The sequence below is a fragment of the Mus caroli genome, unplaced genomic scaffold (assembly GCF_978045245.1).
Source record: "Mus caroli unplaced genomic scaffold, Mus_caroli_1 scaffold_11, whole genome shotgun sequence".
Taxonomy (NCBI): Eukaryota; Metazoa; Chordata; class Mammalia; order Rodentia; family Muridae; genus Mus; species Mus caroli.
The window spans coordinates 52530588-52549664 of NW_028227266.1; the positions used below are offsets into that span (position 1 = coordinate 52530588).

Here is a 19077-nt window from a genome sequence, read left to right on the forward strand (position 1 = left end):
AGTGAGGAGTTTTTAGTTTTGATTTTGTCTTTTTTGCTTGTCTTTCTCTTTGGGATTTGAGATAGGGTCTAGCCATGTAGCCCAGTCCTGGTTGTAGTGATCCTCCTGCTTCTGCCTCTGAGCTAGACTACTGCTCTAATCTTTTTCCTTCAGCTCATGCCATGCCCATTATAAAATTCGTCTTATTGGGGCTGGAGATGGCTCAGCAGCTATGAGCACTTGCTGCTCTCCCAGATGACCCAAGTCCTGCTCCTACCACCTGGTGCGGGAGCCTTACAACCACCTGTAACTGTAGCTACAGGGAGCTGACACTCTCTTCTGGCCTCCATGGCACCTGCACGCACACATGCACGCACGCATGCATTCACACAAACACACACACACACACACAAGAGGGGGAGGGAATAAAAATAGATCATTTTGAAACTTTTATTAATGCACGGAAATGGACTCACTGTTTCAAGTTAGATAAAACTCCCAAAAGGACAACAGATTTTAAATATATATGTAATTCACATATGTGACCTGTTATATTTGAATATTTTCTATCTAATCTTTTCATTCTATAAGGAGATTAAACTTTTGGGATATAGTATTCTAAATAAGTCAAAGTATATATTTCTTTGTTAAAAAAAATAAAGCAAAACAAAAGCAAAAACACAGTACAACATAGTCCCATCACATATGTGACATGCACAGGTCAGAGGTTGTGAGCCCACAAGTGGGTCCTGGGAACCTAACACACGTAGGCTACAAGGCAGTTAGTGCTCATAACCAATACCCATCTCTCAAGCCTCTGAACCTGAGTTTCCTTTACTGTGTTCCTAGTCAGTCTTTTTTTTTTTTTTTTTGGTTTTTTTTTTTTTTTTTGAGACAGGGTTTCTCTGTAGCCCTGGCTGTCCTGGAACTCACTCTGTAGACCAGGCTGGCCTCGAACTCAGAAATCCGCCTGCCTCTGCCTCCCGAGTGCTGGGATTAAAGGTGTGTGCCACCACACCCAGCCCCTAGTCAGTCTTTATTTGGGGGTTGAGAGAGATCAAATCCAGAGCCTTGTGCATATTAAACAAGAGCTCAGCCAATAATCTATACCTCTAGATGACTCTTAGACACTGTACAATTTAATAACTATTTCTATAATGAAAAAACTTATGTTTTCATTCAGTTTAGAAATATAAAAACTCGAATAAGATTTCAATTAAAACTGGTTTTTAGAAAACCTTTCGAGATGGGCACAATGGCTCACACCGGCAGTTCCTGTATGGTCTGAGTCTGAGACTAAAGGAGAACAGCTTGAGCATGGGCATTTGAAGCCAGCCTAGGCAACATAGCAAGACTTCATCTCAGCATGTAAGTGAAGTGAATGAAAATCCTAACTTTCTTACAGGGCTACTGACATAGCTCAGGTGGTACGGCGCTTGCCCAGCACCCCCACAGCCCTCGATGACCCCCCAATACAACATAAACTTAGAGTGCTAGTGCATGCCTACTACACGAGCATTCCATCGTAGAAGGAGGATGGTGAATTCAAGATCATCATCTGATAAATAGTGAGTTCAAGGCCATCCTAAAATAGATGCAAGCCTTTCTCAAAAAATACTTGTGTGAGTGTAGGTGCACACATATCAAAGCACACATGTGGACATCAGAGGACCCTTGAGGGTCCAGTTCTCCCTTCTACCTTATTCAGACAGGGTTACTTTGTCATCTGCCACTACATATACCAGGCAAGCTCCTGATTCTCCTGATTCCATTTCACTACTGCACCCAGCTTTGCATGGGTTCAGGGTATTCAAACTCAAGTCCCCACACTTGTACAACATCTAAGCCTTCTTCTCCAGCCCCCATGTGTAACTTATAAACTGGTTGATGATTCTAACCATATAGGATTTCCTTAACATTAAATAATATAAAATGCAGCACCGAGTATATATGTGAATGGCTCTTACTGTGATGTACAAGACCATTTATCTGGTTAGTGAGCTTACCTAAGTATGTAACTCCACTAAACAAATATTTAGGGAGGTCTGAGTACACTAGATAATATTCTAAAATAAAAAATGGGATGTAACAATAATCAAAAGAACCAAGCTACCTACATGTATAGGATCTTATGTTCTAATTATAAATAATATACAAACTAGTGCTATGGAAAAAGCTTAAACTAGATAAGCAGATCAGGGCACAGTGGCTCACACCTATGATGGCATCACAAAAAAGGTTGGTGCGAGACAGAAAGGAATAGTGAAAGGAGGATCTGCAGCTCCCAGCACAGCCAGGCCTCCCCTCCCTGAGGAGGTATAGTACACAAACCCACAGAGCGTGACTATGGGGAGGGCGACTAAAAACAGCAGAAGAGCAAGTGTGGCTGGATTCTGAAGAACAGCATGGGAGGAAGAAGGGAGGGGAGAGGCTACCTGCAGGTTTACAATCTGCAAGAAATATTGCACCCTTAGAGATTATAAAAAGAGAAGTTATACACCTCTCTACTGAGAAGAAAGAAAAAAGGGCCATCAGAATAGAAAACTAGTACCAGAGACTAGCAATAACCCAAGCAAGGGAAGAGCAGTTCAGACTAGGGTAGATCTCAACACAACAAATGGCAATTAGTAATACTCCAGAAACTTAGGATTCTATAAAACCTTCACTACACTTCACAGACATTCCTACCCACTGTTTGTACTGCTTCCTGAGCAGCTCTCTACTATAGAGTCTAAGGAAACCAGAAAACTAGATTCAAAAGTTAACCAAAACTAAATAATAATAATAATAATAACAACAATAATGAGATTAACCAGATTAGGAAATTCTGCTATCAGTGAATACTTACACTGTTTCTCTTATGAGAATTTATACCCAGGGGTTCAAAAATACACACAGCATTCCCATATGAAGCTGCAACCTAAAAGAGAATGAACATGACATTAGTGCTTAGGAAAGAGTGAAATAGAGACAGCCTTCTCCATATAGTAACGTATAAACTAATTTCATACAATCCAATTCCAATATATCTCCATGGTTTACTTCTTCAAATAAACCTGGCAGTATAGTAGATTTAACAATCTCTGCTACCAAAAACTTCAGTAGCCTTGTTTTAAAGTTACAAAGGAGACAAGATCTCAGGTAACCTGGGATAGCCTCGAACTTGATATGTAGCTAAGGCTAGCCACAAACTCCTAATCATCCTGTGCACCTCAATATCTATTTTAACAAATTGCATTTTCTAGAATAATTTATTTTGGGACCAGGAAGATAGCTGAGTAAAGGCACTTGCCACCAAACCTGATAACCTGAGACAATCTCTAGAACCCACATAGCACAAGAGAACTGACTCCTACAAGCTGTCCTCTGACCAGTACACACACACACACACACACACAAGCACAGTAAATTAACAGATGTGATTTTCAAATTTTTAATATTTTTAATATAGAGATAACTTTAGTGACGAAAATACATCTTAGCGGTACATCTCTTTATCAGCAATGTTTATAATCCAGTGGAAAAAATATAAAAATCGTGAGAAGTTTTAAGACTATGTCACAAAAATGGCTTTAATTATATCATCAAACAGAAAACACCAATTGGAAAATCACCTTGAACAAGGAACAGAAATAACAAAGAGAGAAATCACTGAACTATGCAGAGCACCCAGATGGAGCAGCTGCTGTGAGTCTCCACTGGAGGGGGTGGGGGGTGAGGGCCAGGACTGCTCTGCTCCAGACCAGACCTGATAAGAAGGGCTGCAAGTCCCTCCACTCCAAGGGGCTACCAGAGCCCAAGTCTAACAATTGCTGGAAGTAGTTCCCAATTCATCACCCTCTTGAGGAGGAAAAATCAGAATCAGGAAACAGACCAAAGCCCTCCCTTCTAACACCATTGACTCTCATTAATCCACAAAACAAGCCTTCTGTGATGGTTTGTATATCCTTGGACCAGGGAGTGGCACCATCTGAAGGTGTGACCTTGTTGGAATAGGTGTGACCTGGTTGGAATGGGTGTGTCACTGTGGGTGTGGGTATAAGATCCTCACCCTAGTTGCCTGGAAGTCAGTCTTCCACTAGCAGCCTTTGGATGAAGACATAGAACTCTCAGCTCCTCCTGCGCCATGCCTGCCTGGATACTGCCATGCTCCCACCTTGATGATAATGGACTGAACCTCTGAACCTGTAAGCCAGCCCCAATTAAATGTTGTTTTTTATAAGACTTACCTTGGTCATGGTGTCTGTTCACAGCAGTAAAACCCTAACTAATACACCTTCCAAGACAAAGGTGTTAGTCCACAGTACAGCAGGGGAGCTACTTAATTGCCTGGCTAATAGGAAGTCACAAATGTGACAGTTAGCATCACAGGAGCTGAAGATAAAAGACTAAAATACAAGACCATGTAGGAAAAGATGCAATACTTTAACCATCTTTTCCCAGGTGAGGAGAACAGATACAGGCTGTCCGCTTGCTTCATATGGTTATGAACACAAACATCTTCCATACTTTAGTGATCTTTCTGTTTCTAAGATAAAGTCTTACTGTGTTGCCCAAGCTGGCCCTAAATTAGTAGGCTCAAGCAATCCTCTAGTCTCAGCCAGCTTTATTGTATATATTTTTTAAATCCTTACTCCCACAAGATGTATTAATTGTGATTATCATGAATACTTAAGTATTTTATAAAAATTGGTTGGCAGCCGGGCGTGGTGGCGCACGCCTTTAATCCCAGCACTCAGAAGGCAGAGGCAGGTGGATTTCTGAGTTCAAGGCCAGCCTGGTCTACAAAGTGAGTGCCAGGACAGCCTGGGCTATACAGAGAAACCCCGTCTCGAAAAACCAAAAAAAAAAAAAAAAAAAAAATTGGTTGGCAATTATCATTCAACCTGAGGCAAGCTTAGAGCTACCTTGTTTGGCCTAGAGAGAAGATTGACCAAAAAAAAAAAAAAAAGTAATGAGAGAAAGACAGTCCTCAGTGCTCTCTAAATTAAACCTAAGCAATGCTTATGAAAAAAATACATAAACTCAGAAAAGCAAGAAGCAACTTTCAGGGGCCACCAGAGGATGTAGTGTGTTGCAAGTGTGTTAGTGCCAAGTGATGGTGCATTTATGTAACTATGAAGCCTGATACAAACAGTTGAATACGGCAGGAGAAATGGAATAATAAAGTAATCATAATTTATTATTCAGTATAAATTTGCATGATTACCATTGAGATCCTGATTTAACATATCCTTGATAGGATATTATCCGGTAAAGAACAACCTCTAGAAAACGAAGAATGTTTAAATACTATCATTATCTGCCATAGTTTTAAAACTTCCTTTTTATAACCTTGTAGTGACATACAACTGTCATACAATATTGCTCTTACTGAATTCACAGAATATATATATATATATATCAAATATACTATATTAGTATTCATTGTATATTGCTTGAAAAAAAGGGGAAAAAGAAAATCTGAGAAAGAAGACTTTAGATGAAGTTTAAAACAATTTCAAAATAAATCCTCAGTTCTAAAGTTGGAATAAATTATTAAATATTTACTCAACAAACTTTCCCTAAAGTAACAAGTGTACAAATACCTATGTGGCACGCACTACATTAGACACAACTCCCTGATAAACAGCCACTGTCACTGCAGACGCAGGCTCAGGCCTGCTGCCCCAGCTCACAGCAGATGCTCACCAGGAAGCCCCCTCTGTGTCCAGGAGTGAAGACCAGCCTGCACGCCACAGTGAGACTTCATCTCAAAAACAAACGATGATGGGATTGGAATTTGGAGGAAACTGAATCCTCCTCCCTCGATGGCTTAAAGGTTACAGAATTAAGGCTGCGAGGCCTGCAGCCCTTTCGACATCGCATGTCCACTGGGAGAACAATCAGCACAGCTTCAGCATTACAGCACCAGCACGTCACAGTTCATGTACAAGTACAAGTATTCTAGAGTCACAAGCATGTAAATGACATTTAGTTAAGTGATTAAGTCACTTACTCTCCCATGCTGGTTGGAGCATTCCACACAACTGACTTGGATGTTCCCATGCTTAGCACCAGGGATGATCTGCACACATTCAAAGTCACTCGCCAGAATAACAATATCACAGCCTGATCCATATGCCTAAAAAGGAAAAGTTGTGTGACATTGTAAGAGATATAATTTTTAATTATTATTACATATTATTTTATCTTGGATTCTGTTACTAATATAAAGATATTCCTTGACATATCTTACAAAATAGTTTAATACACAAATAAGAACATTAAATATCATATCAAAAAAACCATGCCTTTAATCCCTTTAATGCACTCAGCAGGCAGAGGCAGGTGGATCTCTATGAGTTCAAGGCCAGTCTGCTCTACAGAGCTAGGACAGCCAGAGATAAACAGAGAAACCCTATCTCAAGAAACAAATAAAAAGCCAGGCGTGGTGGCACACGCCTTTAATCCCAGCACTTGAGAGGCAGAGGCAGGCAGATTTCTGCCAGCCTGGTCTACAGAGTGAGTTCCAGAACAGCCAGAGCTATACAGAGAAACCCTGTCTCAAAAAAACAAAACAAAAAACAGAAAGAAAAAAAAGAGAAAAAATCATATCAAAAAATAAACCAGTGGCATTCCATGCATTATCATTCAAACGCTGCTTTCAACTGGCAAAAGTTCTTCCGGTTTCATGCACAACAGCTTCCGCTGCTGCAGCAGAATCACTGATTAGTTTCTCTCTAGAGCGCATCTCTTTTATTATTCCCTAAAGGAAATCATATAACCCACACTTGAAAATACTAAAGGCACTGAAAACAGCAATGCATTCTCAGGATTCAAACCAGGCTTAAGAAAAATCAAGATAGACATCAGAGAAGCACTTTGTAGCACAAGCTACAAGTTAAAGATCTGGCAAAATCAATATGAAGGCACAAGGCAGAATGCCATACACTTAAGACACCGCTAGGTAAAGAGCCCACCCAAAACAACAACAACAGTTAACTGCCATGATAGATCTACATGATAGTGGCAAAAGATAGAGGCTATACTACTTAATAAAGGCATCATATTCTCTTTAATCTCAGGGGGAAAAAAACCTAGAAGGCTGATATTTATACTACTGTTGTTGTTGTTATATTATTATTATTATTACTATTATATAAAGAGTTGAGTTCATTAATGTGCCCAGGATTTAACTAGGAAGTGTCCAAACTCAGGCCTATTATCCTTACACTCTTCCCTGAGTTGCATGTCAAGTAAATACTATTCAGACAGGAATGTGCTGGGGGTGGGAGGCAGGGGGAACTTCAAAAATGGCTTCTGTTCATAGCAGATCCAACAGGAACCTGGGGTGCCTGCAAGGGTAGGCACAAAAGATGAGATCTTTCTGCAGAGAGAAACTGGGAGTGGGAGTGCAAACTGATTGCTGCTTCTCCGGGTAAGTATCAGTGCAGCTGCCTCTCTAACAGGTCGCTGCTCACAAACACTAAGCAGCCCTCTCCTGCTCAGCCCCTAATGAGCACTTTAGTCCTCCTCGTTCCCATGCACTAAATTTACAAATAACCCCAGGTTATCCCATTTCAAGACCAACAATTCAATCACATCTGAAAAATCCGTTTGGTCATAAGGACTGGGGCACAGCCATCATGAGGGTGGAGTATGGTTTCTGTCTATCACTTAGGACCATAGACAAACTAGACACTGAGCAATAAATCTGAATGGACTGAAATCATGTAACTGATCATGAGAACACTAAGCAAAGAGAAAAATCTCATGTGTTTAGAAAATTTAATATACTACTAAATTACATCCCTGACAAAGAAAACAGGTACTCCATATAAGAAAGACATTTTAACCTGTGCATGTGTGTGTGTGTGTGTATGTGTGTGTGTAAGTGTGTGTGTTCAGGGGGCAGGCAACTAAAGCACTGTATGCACAGAAGTTTATTATCTTTTAATTCTTATAGTAGCAAGATAAAAAAATTATTAATAAGCTAAGTTTTCACCCAAGAAGCCAGACAAGACAGCTAATAAAAGTCAAGTGAGTTCTGGTTAGTCAGCAGGCAGAAGGACAAGTGTGAGGGAAACAGAAAAAGAATTCTTAAAAGTTGAACCTTTGAAAAGATTCAAAGGGAAACATACCTTTCGAATTCTGCAATGGTTCTCAAACCTGGCTACATTGAACTTACCTAAGACAACTGTTTAAAAATGCATCCCAAACTTACCAGCTCTGAGTTTCCTGTGTAAAGAGCATGGGTGGATACGGAAGGATGACCACAAGGTCAAGGCCAGCATGAAACACAGGGTCAAATGAAACCATTTTCAAATCCAAAACTAAAACAACAAACTAGGCATGGTGGAAGGAACTTGTAGTCTCAACCTTAGGAGAGGTAGAGACAGGCAACCTAACAATTTTTGGTTCCAAAACTCTTAAGTATCGAAAAAAAAAATTATTTTTGATCAAAGAATGTGGAGCTGAGAAAGGTAGCATAGCCTCCCAGCTGATCATTTCCAGTGAGCGATGTAATGGATACAGAAACCTACAGAAGGAATCTGAGTGAGAGTCAAGGGCACGTGGATCTCGGAGTTGGAAGACAGCCTGATCTACAAAAGTGAGTCCCAGGACAGCCAGGTTACACAGAGAAACCCAGTCTCAAACAAAGATAAAATAAAATAAAGTTAAAATGTCATCTACAAAACCTATACATAATCTATAGTTACTAAAAATATTTTAAATTTCAGAGATCAAAAGTGATTTTGCTCTGTTCTGCAAGAGCTCAGGTTTTGTCTGAGGAAGAATTTCTAGTACAAGAGGGAAATGATCGTGCAGTAAGCAAATGCTAGCATCGCTCCAGGGCGTATGGGGGTGGGAGGGCCTCTGTACTAGGTAAATGAGGCAGCTGACATCACTAGGCATGGGCTCTGATATCACTGTATGGAGATGCTTCCCATGCAAAGGAGAGACAAGATTATTTCTGCAGCCTTGCCACATGGCTAGGGCTACAAAATAGAATGACCCTCTCCCTTCACTTTAAAAGTTGTTTTCAACTCTTGATGAAAAAGTTACTATCATCTAGTAAAAGGGAACCACACTGTGAAACAGCATTCTGCATTGCCATGATAAAGGCACTGTCTTGCTTTGGAGACTGGCAGGTGGCTGGAGCTGATGAAATGTCTGTACTCCAGCCTCTCTCACTTCAGTTTTAGACAATTGCACTGACAATGTTATTCCTATTACAAAAATCTAGCATTCTAATTCACTTTATCCCAACCTCTTGCACTTGTTAGATATTTCAAATAAACTAAATACAATGTCAAGTAATGGGCATGCTGGCTCAGGCTTGGCATCCCAGTTCTTGAGAACCTGAGGGAGGAAGATTACTTTGAGTTCCATGCCAGCCAGGGCCAAAGATTAAGACCTCATCTCAAAACACCAGTAACAACAAAATTGAGTATAAAAACACAAATGTTTGAAATGTTTACATGAATCTGATTTTCCCTAAGAAAGTACAAAATATAAATACAATGTGTCAATTGCTGGTGAGGAAGAAATCTAGGAAATGCCTCCTTAGGCAATTTCATCAAGGTGTACTGTATTCTGTAACCAAGCAAAGAACTGAAGAGAGTTACTCTCTGTCTCATGGTTATACAAGTTACCTTCAGAAACCAGTCTTGAGATGTGATGTTGACCTACGAATAGGTCTAGTAGCCAAAGACACAAAGCACAGACTGACAAACTCTTCCCAAGAGCCATATGCACAGCCACACTTCCATGGTCCCAACTAATCTCCTATAATCCCAGATAATCAGCCACCAGCCTGGATAGCATAGGGTCAATCTATCTCAAAAAGAAGAGAGAAAAGAAAAGAAAAAAAGGAGGTAGGAGGGTGGATTGGGGGGATGGAATATGGAGTGTAAAAACTAAATTAAAAATAAAATAAAAGTATAAAAACAGAAGGCAGGAAGTTAAAGGTAAATACAGAAGAAGGGAGAAGGGCAAAAGAGCAGTAAGGACATCTGAGAAGTTATAAGGGGCCATACTAATACTACTAACTATCTACACAAGAGAAACCCATAATAAACATAATTATATGTGTAAACATACATACAGGATTTAAATGAGCTTTTCTTATCTGGGCTGACAATGCTCCCTCCTAAAACTAATGACCATCTGGCAAAAATCTAAATACCAGACCTGAAAAGACCTCTTTTGAGTTATTGGTCAGGGCTATCCAATAGACATTTAAAACATATAGCTTATTGTTATTGCCCTTGGTTCTTCCCTAAAGGTAGAAAGCCCTACTGCTAAAGACACAGCTTCAGAAACAGGATCCAGAGGACCCTGAGCCAGATCTGAATGTATCCTCCCTGAGGGCTAGCTTTCATGACACCAGAGGACATTATGCAAACTTCCAAAGAAGGGAAGAAACCAACAGTCAACCCAGCTATAAACATCTGTAACCGAAATCAACGACCAGCATCATAGCTGTAGGGTGCAGTTGCAGCACTTTCACTGTGCAGTAATCAACAGCGCTCCAATTGGACTTCAAACCTGCCCAACAAGAAGGGAAGGCCTGGTACTGGAAACTGAGGCTAGTCAAAGTCATGAATCTTGGAGAACGCTCAACCATTACTTTACTAGCCAGCAGACTCCATAACTACACTATAGACATTGTCCTGATACCCATCGATATCAGGACATAGTGTAGTAACCAGCCCTCCTCAAGGAAACTTCTCTTTGCAAGCGATGAAGACAATTATAGAAAACCATACCCAATCAAAATGCAGGGTTATGAATCCCAGTCCTAAATGTATGATTCATCTATAAAACAACTCCAAAAGCTAAGGCCCAGGGAGCACCGAAGAAGAGGTGGCAAAAAGATTTAGGAGCCAGAGGATCAGAGAGTTTGCTGTGAGACTGTATCGCTCCTAGTCATGTCAAAAGCTACATTTGTGTAGCCTCACCAACAGGACTACCTAAACACAAGCTGAACAAAGACAACACCTACAGGCATGACAAAGAGCACAGAGGAAAGCCTATATGAGTCCTTAACCCTACTGCAAAGAACTACAGGCAACTAAGAAATGCTGAGAGGAAAATACTATTTCTCACAGTTAGCACTTCTTAGCTGCCTGCAGTTCTTTGAAGGGAGAGAATATCAATCGGTTATCCAATACCAAGTGGTCAGCCCTGAACTCACAGACATACAACTAATATACAGACTAAGCAGCTTATATTTAGGGATATACATATACATATGCATATATGTGTGAGGCAAGTGGAACAGTGCCGCCAGACAAAAACTGGGACGGTTGTACGGATCCAGAAACTCCTGTAATTCTTATATCTGAGAACGATGTTTCTATTCCTGACCCCGACTCAGTTCCTGTCCTGGAGCACATGAACCCACATGAGGATCATGATAACGTATCACAGAGTTCTCCACGCTACTGAGGTATCTAGATGGGCCCTGAGGGTTTAGCCAGCAAGCTTCCTTTCCCAGACATTCCTTCCAGCAAAAGGTATTTAATCTCTGGTCCACCCTGAGTAAATTGTATGCATCTATTCTTCACTATGAAGAAAATAAACAGTTTGGACAAGCAAGGACTGTCTCTCTCATCAAGAACCACAGTTGGAGCGGGCGTGGTGGCGCACGCCTTTGATCCCAGCACTCAGGAGGCAGAGGCAGGTGGATTTCTGAGTTCGAGGCCAGCCTGGTCTACAAAGTGAGTTCCAGGACAGCCAGGGCTATACAGAGAAACCCTGTCTCGAAACCACCCCCTCCCAAAAAAAAAAAAAGAACCACAGTTGGGGAAAGCCTTTGTCATACCTAAGCTGGAGCCCCCCACCCCCACCTTTCCCACCCCTGACCCCCGCCCCAGGCTCTTTGTGGGCCACAGAACCCCTCCATTCCAGACTCCTTGCAGTTCCCAGCAGCAACTGGGTACCCAGGAGTTAGAGAACCCCAGCTTCAGCCCTAGCCTAGTCGTTTCTCACGGGGCTGGGGCCCCCATCGTCTGCTGAGCGGGTGTGGGCTGGGAGGATGGAATGTAGGCTAGCACCTCTGCATTCCATCTGCCCTAATGAGGAGGAGTGGGCGTTCACACACCCCAGCTGTGTGGTGGAACACCTATATGCATGCAACAACAAAAAAGCCATGAATTAGAACAAGAGCCAGGGCGTATGGGAGGGTTTGGAGGGAGGAAAGAGAAGGGAACATGATATTATATTATAGTCTCAAAAATAAAGAAGACACCCAACCCCATTCTTCATTTCGGTCATCTAATTAAAATACTAACTACTTAGAATATTCTCAGACTTAAAACTTAGCTGGGTGTTTGTGGCACATGCTTGTAAATCCCGTCACTCAGAGAAAAATAACACACAAATTTAAATCAGAAAAGTCTGCCTGCTCGTTATCCTTCATCAGCTCCCACATAACTACAGAGCAATCACTTAGTTATAAACAGGCCCTTCAGGAAATGTTCTGTATATAAGGGTAACTCAAATCAATCTTCTTCAACATAAACAGGATTCTACTGGACACAATTCTGAAACTTCTTTTCATTTAACTAACACATCTTGAAGAACTTTCCATCCTATCTCTGAAAGAAATACCTCACTTTTTATAATTTTTTTTGAAAAATAGTTTATTAATTTTTTTCTATTAGATATTTTCTTCATTTACATTTCAAATGCTATTCCAAAAGCCCCCTATACCCTCCCCATGCCCTGTTCCCCAACCCACCCACTCCCACTTCCTGGTCCTGGCATTCCCCTGTACTGGGGCATATGATCTTCGGAAGACCAAAGGCCTCTCCTCCCATTGATGGCCGACTAGGCCATCCTCTGCTACATATGCAGCTAGAGACACAAGCTCTGGGGGGTACTGGTTAGTTCATAATGTTGTTCCTCCTATAGGGCTGCAGACCTCTTCAGCTCCTTGGGTAATTTCTAGCTCCTTCATTGGGGGCCCTGTGTTCCATCCAATAGCTGACTGTGAGCATCCACTTCTGTATTTGCCAGGCACTGGCAGAGCCTCACAAGAGACAGCTATATCAGGGTCCTGTCAGCAAAATCTTGCTGGCATGTGCAATAGTGTCTGGGTTTGGTGGTTGTACATGGGATGGATCCCCCGGTGGGGAAGTCTCTAGATGGCCCTTCCTTCCATCTTAGCTCCAAACTTTGTCCCTAACTCCTTCCATGGGTATTATATGATCAACACCTTAGTGTAACAATAAAGAATATCATATTTGTAAGGAGGAAGCATGATGCTGGAAAGTGCAATTAAATAACCCAGCACAAACTAAGCACAGGTAAATGAGTAAGTTTTTAAGTATGGCGTACTCTTGTCACGCTTCGAGAAAAGAAATTCTTAAGTGAGACTCCAAAGAACTTAAGGCATCCACAGCAAGCGACAGAGAAGCCACTGCCCTCTAAGAAGCCAACAGACTCTCCTAATGAGATCTGCTGCTACAGTCACAGATCTAACACTCCCTAGTTACTCAGAACCCAAATCATATATAATGCTAGTGAGTTCTAGCTACTGTCTTATCAACTGTGAGTTATAGGCAGATATCAGATTTATTGCTTATTTGCTTTTGGAAACAATTTTCCACCCAGCCTAATGGGTTATAAATTGTCTTATTTGCAGCTATTTAATTTAAACCAGAACCTCAGTGCTTAAATTTTTTAGATTATAATTAAATCATTTTCCCCTTACCTTTCCTTACTCCTCCCTTCCTTGTTCTCATTCAAATTCATGAGCTATTTTCCTTAATTATTTTTATATAGATGTATATATATATATATGTATGTGTGTGTATGTGTGTGTATATATATATATGTGTGTGTGTGTGTGCATATATATTTCCAAGTATATAAATGCTTATATATAGTTGTAAATATATAAATGGAACCCATTCTGTCCACATAATGTTACCTGTGTATGTTTTCAGGGCTGGCCACTTGGTTCTACATAACCAATCGCTGTCTCCCCTTGGGGAGACCGTCTTTCCTCTCAGCAACCCCCCCTTATGGGCCTGTAGCTCTCTGCGTGGGGTTAAGGCCTCCTGACCTCTCCCTTCCACATCACTATGCCTATCACCCTTGGTCAACCTTCTTCTTACCAAGTGCATATTATGCCATTTTATAGTTTTGCTGTAATTAATCTGTTTCCTGTCTTTTGCTACTGCAAATATTAGTAAGGATCTAAATGACTGCCATGTGGTGATGCCCTCTGTATTAAGGAGACTGAAGAAAAGCTTAAAGGTTTAAAAGGCTCAGCAGTTAAGAACCATTTGTTTTTCTAGCCATAATAACTACAAAAGCCCCACGTTCAGCTTCCAGCATCCACAGGGGCTCACAACTAAGGCAATCGCAGCTCTGGGGATCCATTCTCTCTGGACTTTTGAACACCTGCACTCACGTATGCATACACTCGCATTCCCCCACCTCTCTCTCTCTTTCATGCACACACACACACACACACACACACACACACACACACACATATTCATACACTCACATACACACACAATTAAAAATAGTAAAAGCAACCAGGTGTAGGAGCACATGACTTTAATCCCAGCACTCGGGAAGCAGAAGCAGGCTAATCTCTGTGAGTTCAAAAACAGCCTTGTCTACACACCAAAAAAGTTTCAGGCCAGCCAGAGCTACATAGTGAGACCCTGTCTCCAAAATCCTAAAAGTTCTCTCCACATTCCAAAAACATACTTTACTTCTAATGTGAATCACTCCAATGGCTGAATGTCCACTCAAGAATGCTAAGTGGCAAAACAGATTTATCCTAAGTCCAAAATGAGGAAAGGAGTGCAGCAAATTATGTCACGGTGCCATGTGTGGCACTCAAAACACCTTCAGTTCAGAAAACATGAGGAATGCAAAATTAAGAGAACACTTGAAAATAGCAAGACAGAAAACTTGAGATCTATAAAGATAAAAACCTACTGCCAGAAAAAGATAGGTTAGGTAGGACATTCTAAAGAAAATATATTTTTGATGAAGTAGTAATAAAACCCTTTCTTAGGTCTAAGGCACTGCTCAGTGACAGAGCGTATGCTTTCCATGAGCTGGGTTCCATCCCAGGGCTTTCTCTCTCGACAGGCAGTGGTGGTGCACGCCTTTAATCCCAGCACTTGAGGGGGGGGGCGGGGGGCAGAGGCAGGCAGATTTCTGAGTACAAGGCCAGCCTGGTCTACAGAGTGAGTTCCAGGACAGCCAGGGCTACACAGAGAAACCCTGTCTCGAAAAACCAAGAAAAAAAAAAAAAAGAGAGAGAGAGAGAATGCAAATCTAAAGAATGGTTTTTTCATAATTTTTTTAAAAATATTTTTAGTTTTACAATTTTTAACTGGTCAAAAGCTAGCCAATTTTATATTAACAACAAAATACATGGAGCTATAACAAATTTCTAAATACTGAGTTAAGAAGGTAAGCCAAGTAGTATGGTTCAAATCTATAATCTCAGCAGTGAGAGGCTAAGACGGAAAAACTGCTAGCCTGGCTTATACATTGAGTTTCAGGCCAGCTAGAGCTACAGACTAAGATTCTTGTCTTAAAAAAAAAAAAAAAAAAAAAAAAAAAAAAAAAAAACCTAAAATTAAAAAGATAAATAATTGAAAATACTCCTATATTTCTGACAAAGAAAACATGTTTACTAATGCTAGTAACAGCTGAAGGAAACATGAGACCTTGAAAAGCAAATATGTAATAATTAATTAATTTGTTCTAATTAAGCATTACAAAACCGGCTGACTCCAGCTTGTCTGCACTCTCTCTAAAAGGTAGGACAGTAGAAAACAAAATGTAAATAACTACTTTGCATGTCAGCACTAAGAATAAGCTATTCAAAGTACTAATTATGAAAAAATGCTAACGTAAATCACAGTAAAATGAGCCCCAGGGACTGGTCAGCATGGATAAAACATTAGATGTTGTCTTTTGGCCTCAAATTTTTGTTCTCTTGGGCTTAGATCATCAAACACTTGTCCTGCAGAATAACTAGGTGCCTCAGGGTAGAAGGGAGAGAGACAGAGACAGAGAGAGAAAAGGAGGAGTCAGGAAAGGTGGAGTGATAAAATGACCTAGGCACGGAGGGAAACGGCAATGACTAAGCACTAGTAATTATCATTTTTAAAATGAGTGACAAAAACATTTAGTTAAAAGAAGAAAAACTCAAAAGAATAAAATGGCTACTTAAAAAAAATGGAATGAACAATTTTTTCAGATATAAAACTACTATTAGAAAAAAGTGGCCAAAAACATTTTCTCTCAATTTCTTTGTCTTGGTTTGTTTTTATGTGTTCTGCTTACATGTCTGTCTGTCTGTATCATGAGTGCCTGGTGCCCGAGGAGGCCAGACAAGGTCATCAGGGCCCCTGGAACCAGAATTACAGGTGGTTGTAAGCTCCAGGTAGATGCTAAGAATTAAATCCAGGTCCTCTAGAAGAGCTGCCAGTGTTCTCAACTGCCAGCTCTCCACCCCTAATTTCCTGTTTATTTTTGAGACAGTTTCACTAGATAAACCAAGCTGCCCTTGATCCTCCTGCCTCAGCTGGAATTATAGGTGTGTATAATACCTGCCTTAATTTTGCTTTTACTTATGTGTCTCTTGTCCTGAGCAAAGAAAAGTAAAGCTAAAAGAAACACTAAAGATATTCAGAACGCAGCTGTAAGGAAAACACGGAACTGTGGCAGGGAATGCAACGAAAACCTGAAGGGAGCAGCCTGGAAAGACAGAAAGCAGAATGATGATACAGTTTCTAACACCATCTTCCATGATCCCTTAAACTGAACTATGTAACTAGAGAGATCAGGGCTTTTTGGTGCACGTCTGTAATCCCAGTACTCAGACAGAAATGGGAGAATACCTCACGTTCAAGGCCAACTTGGTTATACACTGAGTTTCAGGCTAGTCAGGGTAACATGGAAAAGCCTGCCTCAAAAAATAAAAAATAGGGGCTGGAGAGATGGCATTTACTGCTCTTCCAGAGGTCCTGAGTTCAATTCCCAGCAACCACATGGTGGCTCACAACCATCTGTAATGGGATCTAATGCCCTCTTCTGGTGTGTCTTAAAAAAATAAAAATTAAAAACAAAAACCGGTGGTGGCATGGGGCACACACCTGAAATCCCAGCACTAGAGAACCAGAGATGCAGAGATGCTAAGACAGGAGAATCACCATTGAGTACCACACAGGCACAGGCTTCAACAACAGAGCAAGGAAAGGCCAGCGAGGGTTACAGTGTGCTTTGTCTCAAAAGCACAAACACAACAAGGTGGGCACTCCTGAAGGAGTTGGGGGTAGGAATTTCTAGTCAACAGCATGCACACCTCTTCCATCAGGGTCATTGCAGAGGGCCTGCAATGAGGACGCACTGGTCTCCACAGCTTCTATGTCTAAATTCTCAAAGACCTTAGCCAAAATACCAAAGTCTATGAAAGTACAGTTATACATTCTTCATCTCCAATTGTATTATATCCACCTACCTGGCAGCCCTTTCTTTAATAGTGATCTGAGGCACTTCCCAAGTAATCACACATATTCCTAAAAACTACAGAAATGAAGAAGACAGCTGAGTTCCCATGTATGCTCTCACGTTCTATTTGTGATGATTTAACTGACGTCACAGATTCTGTATGGAAATGGGTAAATATTTTAACAGCCTTTCCTAATGGTTTTTGTATCTTCTTTATATTTTATGTCCTTATTTTTTATGTAGTATGTCTGCCACTGTCTGTATAAAGATCAAAGAGCAACTTGTGGGAGTTAGTTCTCTCTTCACCATGAGGGTCCAGGGAAAGAAATTCAGGGGACTGGGCTTGGCAGCAAGTTCCTTGACCCATAGAGCCAACACACTAGCCCCTACTATTACTCTGGCTGACCACTCACTATGTAGACAAGACTGACCTCTGCCTCCCCAATGCTAGGACTGCGATGCTACAATGCCCAAATGATAAATTATAGTATCTTAAAAGTGAGATGTAGGTAAGAAAATATCAGGCAACTTGTCTGTCCAAATGTTAGAGTTACAGGCAAACATCAGCATATTCTGAAGTCATCAGGAAAATTTTCATATCACTGTGGAAATGACCACCTACATGGACAAAGATGAACTAAGAAACAGAAACCATCATGGTTACAGCTTATTAAAATAAAGAAATGCCACATCAAAGGTAGGACAACACAGGTAGATACGCCTGGGAAATGTGGACTTCCAAGGTTCTCCCCCTCAGAGTTACAAGCAGCACTCTTTCTTCCTCCACAGCATATGTAAGGTGGTTTCCCAAGGAACATGCATTTAGGACTAAAAGCCTAGGGCTGTTACACCAGCCTTCTGCCCATGCACAAACAGCCACAATAATCCTAGCCTCCCAGAAGGGAAACGCAAGTTTATAAATTATAATTCATATGTTCTAACAAACAATCTAGACAGAGTGTTGAGTAAGATTCAAGACCCTAGGCATTCAGACTAAATTTACCAATAGTAAGAATATTCCAGTACACAGATTCCCAGAGGCTAGTCAAGCCAAAGGTTATCTGTGGTACTTTTCTGTGTACACTGGAATCCATGTATCTTTTTTTAAACCTTTAATAGCTGTTGCCCATCTAATTTTATGTTGCTATGCCAGCTTCTGAAGAGCTTCTAAATATTAACCTATTTTACTATACGATATCAAAATATTATACTTTATGCCAGGCATGGAGGTATACATCTGTAATTCCATCACTAGAAAACAGAGGTGGGAAGATCCCTGCAAGTTCCAGGCCAGCCAAAAAAGTTGTATACTTTTTTTTTTTTTTTTTTTTGGTTTTTCGAGACAGGGTTTCTCTGTGTAGCCCTGGCTGTCCTGGGACTCACTCTGTAGACCAGGCTGGCCTCGAACTCAGAAATTTGCCTGCCTCTGCCTCCCGAGTGCTGGGATTAAAGGCGTGTGCCACCATGCCCGGCAGTTGTATACTTTTATAGCATCATTGATCTCAAAAGAAAAGTGGGAAGCTATGTTGTTCATTATACAAGTCTAGTTTTCCAAATTTCTAATTGTAGCTTGATTTTTTAAATATCTACCTCTGGTTTATCAAGTCGACTTAT

The 19077-nt window shown here is 40.9% G+C and overlaps 1 protein-coding gene across 2 annotated transcripts in view; it reads right to left on the minus strand.

The window, feature by feature from the left end:
• Dmxl2 (Dmx like 2) overlaps positions 1-19077 on the minus strand; it is a 150888-nt gene that overhangs the window by 122782 nt on the left and 9029 nt on the right. For both annotated transcript variants that reach the window (XM_029481293.2, XM_021171445.3), the window contains exons 2-3: positions 5978-6103; positions 2828-2899 (exon numbers count right to left, since the gene is read on the minus strand). In XM_029481293.2, the coding sequence (XP_029337153.1) occupies positions 2828-2899; positions 5978-6103 (198 nt within the window). The remainder of the gene's footprint in view (positions 1-2827; positions 2900-5977; positions 6104-19077) is intronic.